Source organism: Chrysemys picta, chromosome 1 (assembly GCF_011386835.1).
Source record: "Chrysemys picta bellii isolate R12L10 chromosome 1, ASM1138683v2, whole genome shotgun sequence".
NCBI lineage: Eukaryota > Metazoa > Chordata > Testudines > Emydidae > Chrysemys > Chrysemys picta.
Window position 1 is genome coordinate 83603747 of NC_088791.1, and position 12668 is coordinate 83616414.

At 40.8% G+C, this 12668-nt stretch overlaps 1 protein-coding gene across 4 annotated transcripts in view; it reads right to left on the reverse strand.

Moving 5' to 3' along the window:
- The window catches only part of FGD6 (FYVE, RhoGEF and PH domain containing 6), a 106062-nt gene that overhangs the window by 59594 nt on the left and 33800 nt on the right, over positions 1-12668 (reverse strand). For all 4 annotated transcript variants that reach the window (XR_010594602.1, XM_005306491.4, XM_005306490.5 and 1 more), the window contains exon 3: positions 4234-4375. Coding sequence is in view for 3 of the 4 variants with exons in the window: in XM_005306491.4 (XP_005306548.1) it covers positions 4234-4375 (142 nt within the window). In the remaining variant the exon portion in view is untranslated. The remainder of the gene's footprint in view (positions 1-4233; positions 4376-12668) is intronic.

The following is a 12668-nucleotide window of genomic DNA, read 5'->3' on the forward strand; positions in this document are numbered from 1 at the left end:
AGTTTGCTTTGCTTTTTTTTTTTTCTTTCTTAAACTATATCTCTATAGTAGCAGTCCTGGCTTGCCACCTGCCTAGCAGTTATCAGCTGGCACTATGTCTATTAACTATGTAGGTTTTCCATTACACTGGGGAGTTAAAGGAGAGATAAAATGAAAATAAATCATAGATATGCAGGTATGCAACACAGAACAAACAATAGCAAGCTGAAGTTCTGGTGAAATCATATGCAGAACAGTAGTAAAAGAGCAGGCAATGAGTGATTTACCTTAAAACTTTAGCTGTTTTTATTACACTGTTATATACTTGTTAATGATGTTTGAAATAAGATTACAATATTTCTCTTTGAAAGGTTCATTGCTTCATTTCCTATTTCAAAAAGGTGATTGTAATGCAGATGCAATCCCATACAATTATATTTCTATCAATATTGTAGGGTGTTACATCAATCAATAAAGTGACGGTTTGCTGATCTCTAAGAATTTCAGAAGTCATACACTGTATGTTTGTTATTCTGATGTCCCAGGCACTGTCCAATCCAAACAAAGGTAAGGACGACACATATCAGGCTAAAGGACTACAAAATCTGAGAAATTAAATTCTGAACGTTGGAGGGATAGCTCAGTGGTTTGAGCATTGGCCTGCTAAACCCAGGTCTGTGAGTTCAATTCTTGAGGGGGCCATTTAAGGAACTAGGGTTAAAATCTGTCTGGGGATTGGTCCTGCTTTGAACAGGGGGTTGGACTAGATGACCTCCTGAGGTCCCTCCCAACCCTGATATTCTATGAATTTGTTACCCAACTAGTAGGGATGTGAATTTTGGCTGGACATATTCCTGGAGGTTTCCTCATATGACAATCTTTAATTAAAGATTAAATCTTTAATTCCTGGAGACTCCCAGACAATCCTGGAGGGTTGGCAACCCTAGCAACTAGTGAAGCTACAATAACAGTAACATGTTGCACTTAGTGCCGTTTATCCAATGACCACAAAGCGCTTTACCAATGTAGGTATCAGCCCTGTTTTATAGATGGGGAACTTGAGGCACAGAAAAGCAACTTGCTCAAGGTCACAATGCAAATGAGGGTCCCAGCTGTGGACAGAATCCAGGAGGCCTCATTTTCAGTTGATAGTCTCCCACCAGTGCCTACTGGCATCAGTAGCATTGCTAGACCCCAAATGCTAATGCTGCAAGCTTTGGTCTAGATTTGCAGTTCTCCTTCGAAGAGCAACTAGCATATAAATTATTGAGAGCTGGAAACCAAATTGTTGTTTCTACAATCCTCAGCTAGGCCTTAGTATTTTAAATAAATAAATAAATAAATAAATGGACATATCCTATCTCCTAGAACTGGAAGGGACCTTGAAAGGTAATCAAGTCCAGCTCCCTGCCTTCATTAGCAGAACCAAGTACTGATTTTGTCCCAGATCCCTAAGTGGCCCCCTTAAGGATTGAACTCACAACCCTGGGTTTAGCAGGCCAATGCTCAAACCACTGAGCTATCCCTCCCCCCCATACTACATGGAAACAAGACTATTTCAGCAGTGAAATCCTAGCTCTTCCATTCATATCAATTAGGTTTGTATTTAGCGAAGCCCCCATATTAGCATCTAGAAATAATCACTAAAACCAACCAAATTCAGGACATTTATATTAATACAAGGATAGGGTGCACATCCTTCTCTCTCTCTCTCTCTCTTTATGGAGAGCATAGCTAACACTATGGGAATAAACTCACATGTAGTCTGTGATTTTGCAATACAATAACTGTCAACACTCTATAACTGACAGTTGCAAACTAATTTAAAAGTAATGATTACACAATAGTAAAATACTAATGCAAACTAAGCATGAGCTGAGATATTGCCCCTTTGTTTTGTTTTTTTTAACACCATTTGGAAAATTTTTCTCCGATCAGCTGGCACTGGAAATGCCACACTGTGTTTGTTCAGTCAGAAGACAATCATTTGGAAGGCAGGAGGGTTTGAAGCATAGTCTTCAAATTTTGGGCCTTGAGTTCTCTCAGTTTTCAGGTAATAGAACACCTCAGTTTTTACCCTTTTTTCTCAGCAGTTGTTTACTGTACCCGCTATTGTGGGTGAGAAATATCATTAGAGACTGGATATGTTTGCCAACAAAATAAACCCACCAAACAGCTGATTACCAATGCAGAGATTGTTTCATTTTCCCCTGCAGCTGCAGGAACTGTTAGAAGTTTCAAGCAAGAGGCAGATTGTTGGTAAAGTTAATCTGCAGCTGTCAGAGTCCACGCGCCACAGGCCAGCTGAGCAAGTTAAAAACCAGATGGTTCACCACCAGTTCTGAGTTACATGAAGGCAAGAGTATATTCTATGAAACACGAGATGTTTCATGAGCGGAGCAGCGTTGCACTGTGTGTTTCTAGGAATGCCCTTCTGAATCTTGTGAGAAAGATATTCACATTGGGATGTTAGCTGATATACCCACACACAATTTTGGTTAGCTACACAGGAACAGGCTGTGCTGCTGACTCCCGCCGCACCCCAACTTACTCAAGAGAAAAGTTGATTTATTAAGATCAAGGTGTCAGGGCACTAGCAGAAAAATATGAGGAAATTCAAAGCTGTTACACAACACTTTCACCTTGTTGAACATGAGCTCTTTTCTTTCTGGCAATGGGGAATCCTATATCGAGTTCTCCTTGGCAGGCAGGTGTCTAAAATAACATTCCACCACAGAGCAAAAAGATACTTGCCCTGTAAGGAGGTGAAGAAGCAGCAGTCCCAGCCAGTCTGAAGTAAAGCCAATGCCAGAATCTACAGCCACGCAGATTTCAGGGATGCTGGGAAGCTGACAGAAACCTCTAATGCTTATAAGAAAAGATGGCAAAGGAAGCCTCTAGGAAAGGAGATGGAACCCCAGATCATCAACTGATTAAAAAAGGTTGCTTTATTACCCAGTCACCCTTGGCTTGAAGGAGGGATGGAAAAAGGAAATCACATAGGAAGTGTCTTCCAAAGACATGCCATCCAGCACACACAGCAGTGAAGAGAGAACCAGAACCTAGGCATCATGGCTAAGGTGCCTCCAGAGCACTTGGGGCTGAACAAGCCTGCTAAGAAGGATCTTGTGGACAGCACACAAAGGAACACTGTACCTCATTACTTTGAAGGCACTGAATTGAGGCGCTTAAATGGGCAATGTGCCAGCTAGGTAACCAGGACTAGCAGAGAGAAGGAAAAACAAAAACAAAAACAAAAAAACCCTCTTTAATGGGTACCTCTGCATTTGATAGCATAGATACAATCAGGAAAGCCCAGTAGTGTGGGCCAGAGCAGTGACTCTTAAATCCAAGAAACAGGAATTCTACATTATCCCCAAAACAGGGTGAGGGTTGGGCCCATATCTACTCTGGCCATTGGAAAGGAGCAGCTAAGCACTGGTTAAGAGGCAGGGTCTCATATGTTTTAGTCCAAGGAAGCTAACAATTTGTGGACTGCGTACTTGCCCCAAGACAGTTTATTGATTTGAAAGGCGTGTGTGGCTGGACATACAACTTCAAGAATGCTGTTCCGCTGAACCAGAAGTTGTCACTGAAAAATAGCCTTTCCTTCCTCAACACTTGGCTGGAACACTCCTAGATCACAATAGTTTCACCTGCCCATGCCCCAAAAACGAATGAGATGGCACTGGGAAGGGCCTCAGCAGTTCTAGTGACCTGTTTTCCAGTCCCTACCCTTTGGCTTCTCCAGTCCTGGTAATCAGTTTCCAATGTTCTTCAGTTCACCCTGCAGAAAGCAGGAAACTCTGGGACTCAAAGGTCCAGAGCATGAGATTAAGAGCTTTAGTAAATGTGCAGTCTAAAACATGCAGACAAAGCAGTCAAGTTTGACTCTTTCACACTTTACTTCAGTTTGTAGAACTCTACATATACAGGTGGGTGGTGTGTAGGACTACAGGCCCACAACTCTTTGAGGTGTTAAGAATGAATTAATGGACTGAGCAGTGCACAGTTTTTATGACTATTTCTAAACATGGGTTCTTCACATCAAGGAAATTTGCAAATCCACAGCAAGTATGAAGCTTTAAAAAAAAAATTACTGTTATCAGGGTGCAAAAAGCATCTGAAAAATGATGGTTTACATTTATACAACAAGACATTTCTTACGTAGATATTCCCCAAATTCCCTTTACAAACTATATGGGAAACTAAAAAAAATACTGACGAAGTACAGCTTTAAAAATCAAAATACACCTGCTTATATTCTTGAAGATCAAGCTCCCCTTTGCTAGAATCGGAATTTGTGTCATCGTCCTCATCAGAGCTGTTGATAATTTCTTCATCTGATTGAATCTCTCCCATCAACACATTGGAATCACTGTGATCTTCTGATGCCCTACAAGAAAAAAACCGCCAAAACACATAGTTGGATTATATTAGCATAACTTTTAATTTTTCTTTGAGAAACTATCCATCAGAGCAACGGGGCTAACTGTTACTAAAAGTGCTGAGAGCCCTGGAGAAGACAGAACAGGATTTTCCATAGAGGACCTATGATTCTGGAATGCTGTATCTATACTGGTATTTACACAATGTTCATTGCCATAGCAGATGAGTGCCATACAAGTTAAATAGTCAAAAGGATTTTATGTTCTTTACACCCTTCACAGATGCCAGAGTTGATCTTTGTCATCCTCCAGGGCAAAGCTTGAAATTCCACCCCCTCTTGCTAGCGTGCGTATAGAAGTAATATATTTATTTCATGTGCCAGAGCAATAAAGGGAGATTGTCATTTTTGTTTCTGTTTTGCTCTGCTCTTTTTAATGGCACTAGGGTTTGTTCTATACATGATGCTCAGTTTGACAACCTTGTTTGGGGGTTTTTGTTTTGTTTTAATTAAAGGCACACAAAGACATTTGGGTATTGGGCATCCATAAATGTTCAGGCTTGTTTATCAAGGCATGCACTAGTTAAATAATTACATGAGGTTGAAATTAATGTTACAGGGAGGCACTTCAATACATACCCACTTTTTTTTTTTTTTTTTTTATAAAGGAGGCTGTAGAATGTACATTTTTGTGATTCATAAAATCAATGAAAATAAAAACAGTGATATCCCTTTTAGACAGCTGTCAAAACTATAAAATATAATCAGGCTCTGTAGCTGTACACGCATTACGGAGGTCTCAGTTCTCATTAATTTTAGCCATATTTGTAACCTGTAGAGATTTTGTGCGACAAGTATGCATACTGATCCTATGAACAACCCTCCTCCTCTAAACTACCTTGACATCTTCAGTAAAGGTCTTAAGAATGTTTCCCAGGAAGAAAATTCACAAGGAAAGAGAGAGCAAGGAAGAGACATATAGCAAACAGACTATTGTAAAACTACTAAGCAGCTCCTTATCAGAACAACAGAGAGAGCAGAGCCTAAAATGCTCTGATAAACTCACACAGAAACATGTCAATTTATTTTAGCATGTGGGGGGGGGGGGGGAGAGAAGAGAGAGATAAAGGTATAGCAACATTTTCAACTATGGAATTAAGTAGCTAATAATTTCAAGTTATGCCAAATCAATACACCATTCATCGGATCAGCTTTCAAAGCCAGAAACGTGCTGAATGCCCTCCTGTCCCATTTACTCCTATGGATGTAGACAAAGAGCAGTTACTTACCCTACAGTAGTACCTGGAGTTCTTCAAGATGTTACAGTCAGCGAGGATCCCACTATAGGTGTGTATGTGCTTCATGCAAGCGACACTGTATGTTTTTGTACATCAGCATCCATTGGGGCCGTGCATGTAACCTGTGCCTCTCACAAGAGGGCATGGGCGTGGGGAACCATGACCTTCCCTCATACCCTCACAATTCAAAGCCCATGCTGGTGAGGATTCCAAAGAGTGGGGATGGGGCACAAGTCCTGTGATCCACATTTATATAATCTCAAAGAGCCACACTAACCGTAGAGTAAGTAACCATTCTTTCTTCTTCGAGTATGTCCATATGGGTCCCACCATCCCAGTGCTGATGGCTGGCCAGCAGCATACCCTCAGGACAGTGGCAGAGAGCACCAGCTGAATCAGTTAAACAATGAATGAAGTACCACTCTCCTGAACTTGGCATCTGCCCTGGCAGCCATGTCAAGGACATACTATTTCATGAAAGTCAGTAGGTTACTCCATGTTGCAGCCTTGCAGATCTCAGGCTTTGGAGCGGAGTCTGGAGCTAGAGTGTGGAGCAGCTCTGGAGCAGTGGAGCTGCAAGTTTTTGCCTGGAGCTGGACGGAGCCGGAGCAGAGCTCCAAAGCCCTGCAGAGACCAACACATTGCGGAAGCAAGCGAAAGATGCTCTAGTGAGTGTGGCTTGATGTCTGAAGAGAGAGGCTCATCAGCCAACTGATAGCATTGCATGCATCCACTTGGAGATTCTTTGCGATGAGATGCCCTGGACAGAATGAGCACAAAGAAACTGAGAGACAGCAAAAATGGCTTGGTCCTATTAAGGTAATACTATAAAGCTCTGAATACCATGTAGTTCCTTTCCTCCCAGAGACGAACCAGTTTTGAGCTTGGAGAAACAGGATGAGAGAGGCAAGCATTACCATATTGAACTTCAGGACAGTGTAGGTGCTGGTTCAGTCTCCTCAGCTCTAGGATAGGATGAAGACCTCCTTTCTTCTTCAGAATGAGGAAATATCAGGAGAAGCTGCCTCTTTCCCTGAATTCTGTTGGAACCATCTGTATGGCTCCTAGATGAAGCAACAAGGCCACTTCTGATTGCAGCAGGCTTTCCTGAGGAGAGGTGCATGTAGGGGGTAATGAGTGGAACTGGATGGGAAAGCCACGGGCAATGATTGTCCTGTTACAACTTGGTGATCATGCCTGGTGGAATGGAGGGAGGTGGATTCTGAAAGTAGTGCTCATTCACTGGATTGGATGTGGCTCTCGAGCAAGCTGTCAAGTTTGCTGGTATGCTATAGGATTGGGGTGCACTGATCAGGAAGAGGAAAGGCTGTGCCCTCTGCTTTATCTTGGCCTTTTCCTGGTCCAGTATTCAGGATCCCTGTGTTTGTAAGACAGTGTCCACAGCTTCAACTGGGACTGAGGGCAGTAAGGCTTGTGGTACAGCACTGAGATGTAAATCCCTAGACAGCATAAGATGGCCTTTGAGTCTTTCAGTGAGTGCAGAGTGCTGTTTGTCTGCCTGCTAAATAGCTCCTTGCCCTTGAAGTGCAAGTCTTCAATAGTGGCCTGTACCTCTCTTGGGATACCCAATGCTTGGAGCCATCACGCTCTGTGTTTCATCACCATGGTGGCCAGAGACTTTGCAATGGTGTTGGAGGCATACATCACAATGTGTAGTGCCAACCTGGCCACCAGCTGACCTTCCTTAATTATCTTTTAGCTCCTCTCTGCTGTCTAGCAGAAACTTTGTGAGGAAGGGTGTCACTTGGTCTCAGATTAGGAACTCATACTTGGCCAGTAAGGCCTGGCAGTTAGCCACATGCGGAAGAATATGACTCTTTGGATGTCAATATGAGTCATTTGGAAGAATATGACTCTCTTCCAAAGAGGTCGAGTTGTTTTGGGCCGTTAGTCCAAGAGTACCCCCAAGGACACTTCAATTTCTCCTGTACTGCTGACATGACCAAGGAACCTGGGTTGGGGTAAATACTTACACATCTGCCCAGAAAATGTGAAGCAAAGCAAGCATCTGCTAGGTATGTGTGACTCTCCTAGACGCAGCTAGTACTTACTGTGCCCATCTTTTAAATGGATTAGTCCATCAAAGGATGGGCAGGGCTCGAAACCCACAGGTTTTGAGTCCACCATGCTAAAGAGCTCGGGAGAAGGGGGGGTTGTCTAGCCATCGATACTTGGTCCAGAGGGTTGGATAAGATCACATTGGTGCTCAGAACTTTGCAGAGTTAGGCTTTCACACAGCAGAGTCTAGGACAACAAAATTTTATACACCTCTGAAATAAAAACCATGTGTGCAGTTAAGTCAAATGATATTTCTATTGTTCATGCTTCTTAAAACCTTGTCTCTCGTTCCATCCCAAACAGTGTCTTTGGGGACTATTTATAAACATTATCGATGTTCCATGTTATCGTTGTGGACTAGAGTAACTCCCGGGGGGAGGGTTACCACAGCATCTCCAGGAACTTAAAACAGTGGTGTGGGGGGAGATCATTGCAGTTCTGGGGACTGTAAACAGCTTTAGAGAAGTGCTGCCCCTGGGATGGTTTGCATATACAAGTTCAGATATCAGAGGCCCAAGGAGACAAAGAAAGGGCTTTTGGTATAGAAGGCTGAGTTTAACCTGGCAGAGGCACCTTCATTTTGATGCAAAAAAACAAAACAAAAAAAAAACCAAACCAAAACAAACAAACAAACAAACAAAAAACAGATGACCTTGTGTGTAGACGATACCCAACCTTGCTGAAGAGTTGGAAGACCTTGAACCTGCCAGGGTCTCCATAGGACTGATGCGGAGCTGTTGGTAAAGTGTTTAAATCCTTTTATTGTTTTATATGTTTTCTCTGGATGCTTTTGTCCTCAAGTAAATGAAAGAAGAGTGTGGCTATGTTACTCATGACTGCAGTCATTCACAAACAAAAGAGCAGGGGCTGGTCATTAGTCAGACCTGCCAAGAGAAGCAACATGCATTGCAGAGGCGTTATAGCTTAAGTCTAAAGAGAAGGGAGAGGGATATGGATCCCTGCTCAGAGAAAGGTGAGGGCTAGAGGTCTGAGTGGGCATTCCTGAAACAGACTACAGAGGGGATTAAAGGTGCAGTTACCCTGAAACTGCAACAGAGCATATCTATAGCTCTTGAGAACAGAGGATAAGAAATTGTTTCATTCTAGGCCAAAAACAGGAGGTAACACACTATTGTCATAAGATTGCGGTCTAGCCCCCCCGCCCCCATATTTCTACCGGTAATGCCAGATGCCCTGCACATGATATAATTCTGTCAAACTGGCAAATCTGTACTAAAAATATTTTGCTCTACTTCCTGGATGAGATTTTCAAAAATGCACAGGGAATCTAGAGGCTTGAAATCCCTCTAGGTAGCTCTGAAAATTTCAGTCCTTATGTTTTTACTGTAACTTATCCAAAGTCCTCAATATCCAAGCTACAGTATATGACATATAATTTACACTTTACATAAAGTCAAGAATTTGAACTGATCAGCTTTTGTCAAAGGTAGAGAAAAATAACGCTGCAAGATAAATTACATTTTATAGCAAAGGAGACAGATCTTTTAAACATGGGTTTCTGAAATTCTATGATCCCAGGGCTGCCCAAGTCACCACTGGACACTTTGAAGGGGTCAGTCCTTCACATTTTGAAAAAGTTACCAAATTCAACCTCGTGGTACACTTGTGTTAAATTTCCCCCTTGGACAAAGGTTTGTCTGGATCCTTCATGAATGAGAAAAAGAATGGACATAACATGTATAACAAGATTTATACCAAATATAAAACAAAGAGCAGTTTAAATTGTACAATAATATAAATAACCATATTAGAAACACATCCTTTTTGTCATCCATCGTATTTTGGAACATACCTCAGACTGTAGATGCATCTCAGCTTCTTGAGTGTATAGGAAAGAATATCTGTTATAGTTCTAAAGGTCTCTTAGAGACCATCCAGATCCAGCAGAGTGCTCCAGGAATATTTCTTACGGCCATTTTATTTTTAAACAAAAAAGAGCTAACCATCCTAGCTGCCATACTATCTCAGAGTAATTCCTGTTCATCTTTACAGTCCATTCATCATGCTATTCCCATTTCCCCAGCTCCGTGGGTCACTGTGCAACACATAACCCCTCATATTCTTTTACCTCAGTAGTTTAACCTGGGGATGACACTTCTCTACAGATTAATAACGAAAATCAATGCCCATTTAGCAACTTTTGTAGACACAAATATCTCAAGTGTTCATGGACCCAATGGCAACCCCATTCAGAATGAAAATACTTCCATGGGCTTTTGATCAGCCCCCCGCCCCAAAAAAAGAGAGATCTGAAGATTTCAATATTTGGATTTAATGGATTTGGTACTTTAATCACATCTTAAAGACAGTCCTATACATATAAGCTTTTTAATGAAATTTGAGTGCATCTTCATTTAGAAAATTCTTCTCTCCCTTGTATTGTATGCCTCAATCTCTCCCTCGTGGCCATTTTAGCTTCTCTGCCCACGTGCCATAGTTTTCTTCCCTTTTTCTACCCTCTTATCCTCTTTTTAAAACTCTGCCACCACGTTTTAATTCCCGCTAATAACCCAATTTTATGTCAAAGCTTTCTTCATGGAGTAGTTGTTCTGTGTTAAGCACACAAACTACTGTAATCCTACTCTCTCCCAAAATATCCATCCTGATCTTGTTTCCTCTTTATCAGATATTCTTTGCCCATGGCCCCAACATTAATAAGCTTTTTGGTACGAGAAACTTCTGCATTATCAGTCATGTGAAACACCTCACTGCTAACTCATCACACTGTCCTTTGAGTAAGAATATCCTGCCTTATCATGTGATCCAGCTGTCTATAGATAGATGTGGTTAAACTTTTTGTTATTTACATAATCTTAAGAATGTTCATTTGTCTGATAATGTAGCATTTTAATGGTTATTTAAATGGGAATACTAGATTTTTCTTATTACTTGCTGAGTAAGATAACCAATAAAACAACCAATAAAACACTATTTGTGTCACATGAAAAAAAATGGAAGGTAAGAGATACTGTGGTATATCTTTGTAAATTATGACAAAGCAATTCTGGCAAGAAACAAAAACTGCTTGTCAGTATGAATCTCTTATGGGCTGCTAAACTTTAAGCACGACCATAAACAATGTATCTGAAAATGTTATGGTTATAATGGCAACTATTTTTCACATAAGTTTTTTCCCTGTGAAGTATATATATCAACTCCATCATGTCTCTTTATTTTAACAGTTTATTAAATAATAATATCTGTAGATCATATGGGTCCCAAAGACTTGCTAGAGTTTAACAGCTGAAATCCCTGAAAATTCTGCCCTCTCTGAGCATTCTCCATTCTCTCACAGCTCTTACATGTGATTGGACTGAGCATGCACCATCCCCACAGAACAGCGGAGCATATTCTAGCCATGGGCTACAGTACTAAAGCCAGAAGTTCTTTATTGTAGTTTTTGTGTATAATTATAAATAAGTAAAACTTTTATTAAAACTAGGGCTGCCGATTAATCACAGTTAACTCACATGATTAACTCAAAAATTAATCATGTTTAAAAAAATTGAATTGCGATTAATTGCAGTTTTAATCACACTATTAAACTATAGAATGCCAATTGAAATGTATTACATATTTTTGGATGTTTTTCTACATTTTCAAATATATTGATTTCAATTACAACACAATACAAAGTGTACATTGCTCACTTTATTTATTACAAATATCTGCACTGTAAAAATGATAAACAAAAGAAATAGTATTTTTGAATTCACCTCATACAAGTACTGTAGAGTACTGTCATTTTTTTATTGTGAAAGTGCAATTTACAAATATAAATTTATTTTTTGTTACATAACTGCACTCCAAAACAACACAATGTAAAATTTTAGAGCCTACAAATTCACTCAGTCCTACTTCTTCAGCCAATCGCTCAAACAAACACATTTGTTTACATTTACAGGAGATAATGCTGCCTGCTTCTTATTTACATCACCTGAAAGTTAGAACAGGTGTTCGCATGGCACTTTTGTAGCCGGCTTTACAAGGTGTTTACATGCTAGATATAACGTAGAGAATTTTTTCACTTCAAGGTCCCAGAAACAAAGACAAGGTTTTCATCTCGAGGCCAAAAGACCAAAAACATCAAGACACTTGATCACAGCCTTGGATAGACCAAGACACTACCTATACTTGACCAGAGTGCTAAACATTCATATATCCCTTCATGCTTCGGCCACCATTGCAGAGGACATGCTTCCATGCTGATGACGCGTGTTAAAAAAATAATGCATTACTTAAATTTGTTCCTGAACTCCTTGGGGGAGAATTGTATGTCTCCTGCTCCATTTTACCTGCATTCTGCCCTATATTTCATATTATAGCAGTCTCAGATGATGACCCAGCACATGTTGTTCATTTTAAGAATACCTTCACTGCAGATTTGACAAAAGGCAGAGGTACCAAAGTGAGATTTCTAAAGATAGCTACAGCACTGCACCCAAGGTTTAAAAATCTGAAGTGCCTTCCAAAATTTTGAGAGGGACGAGGTGTGGAGCATGCTTTCAGAAGTCTTAAAAGAGCAACACTCAGATGTGGAAACTACAGAACCCGAACCACCAAAAAAGAAAATCACCCTTCTGCTGGTAGCATCTGACTCAAATGATTAAAATGAACATGCGTTGGTCCACACTGCTTTGGATTGTTATTGAGCAAAACCTGTCATTAGCATGGATGCATGTCCTCTGGAATGGTGGTTGAAGTATGAAGGGACATATGTATCTTTAGCACATCTGGCATGTAAATATCTTGTGACGCCAGCTACAACAGTGCCATGCAAACGCCTGTTCTCACTTTCAGGTGACATTGTAAACAAGAAGTGGGCAGCATTATCTCCTGCAAATGAAAACAAACTTGTTTGTCTGAGGGACTGGCTGAACAAGAAGTAGGACTGAGTAGACTCG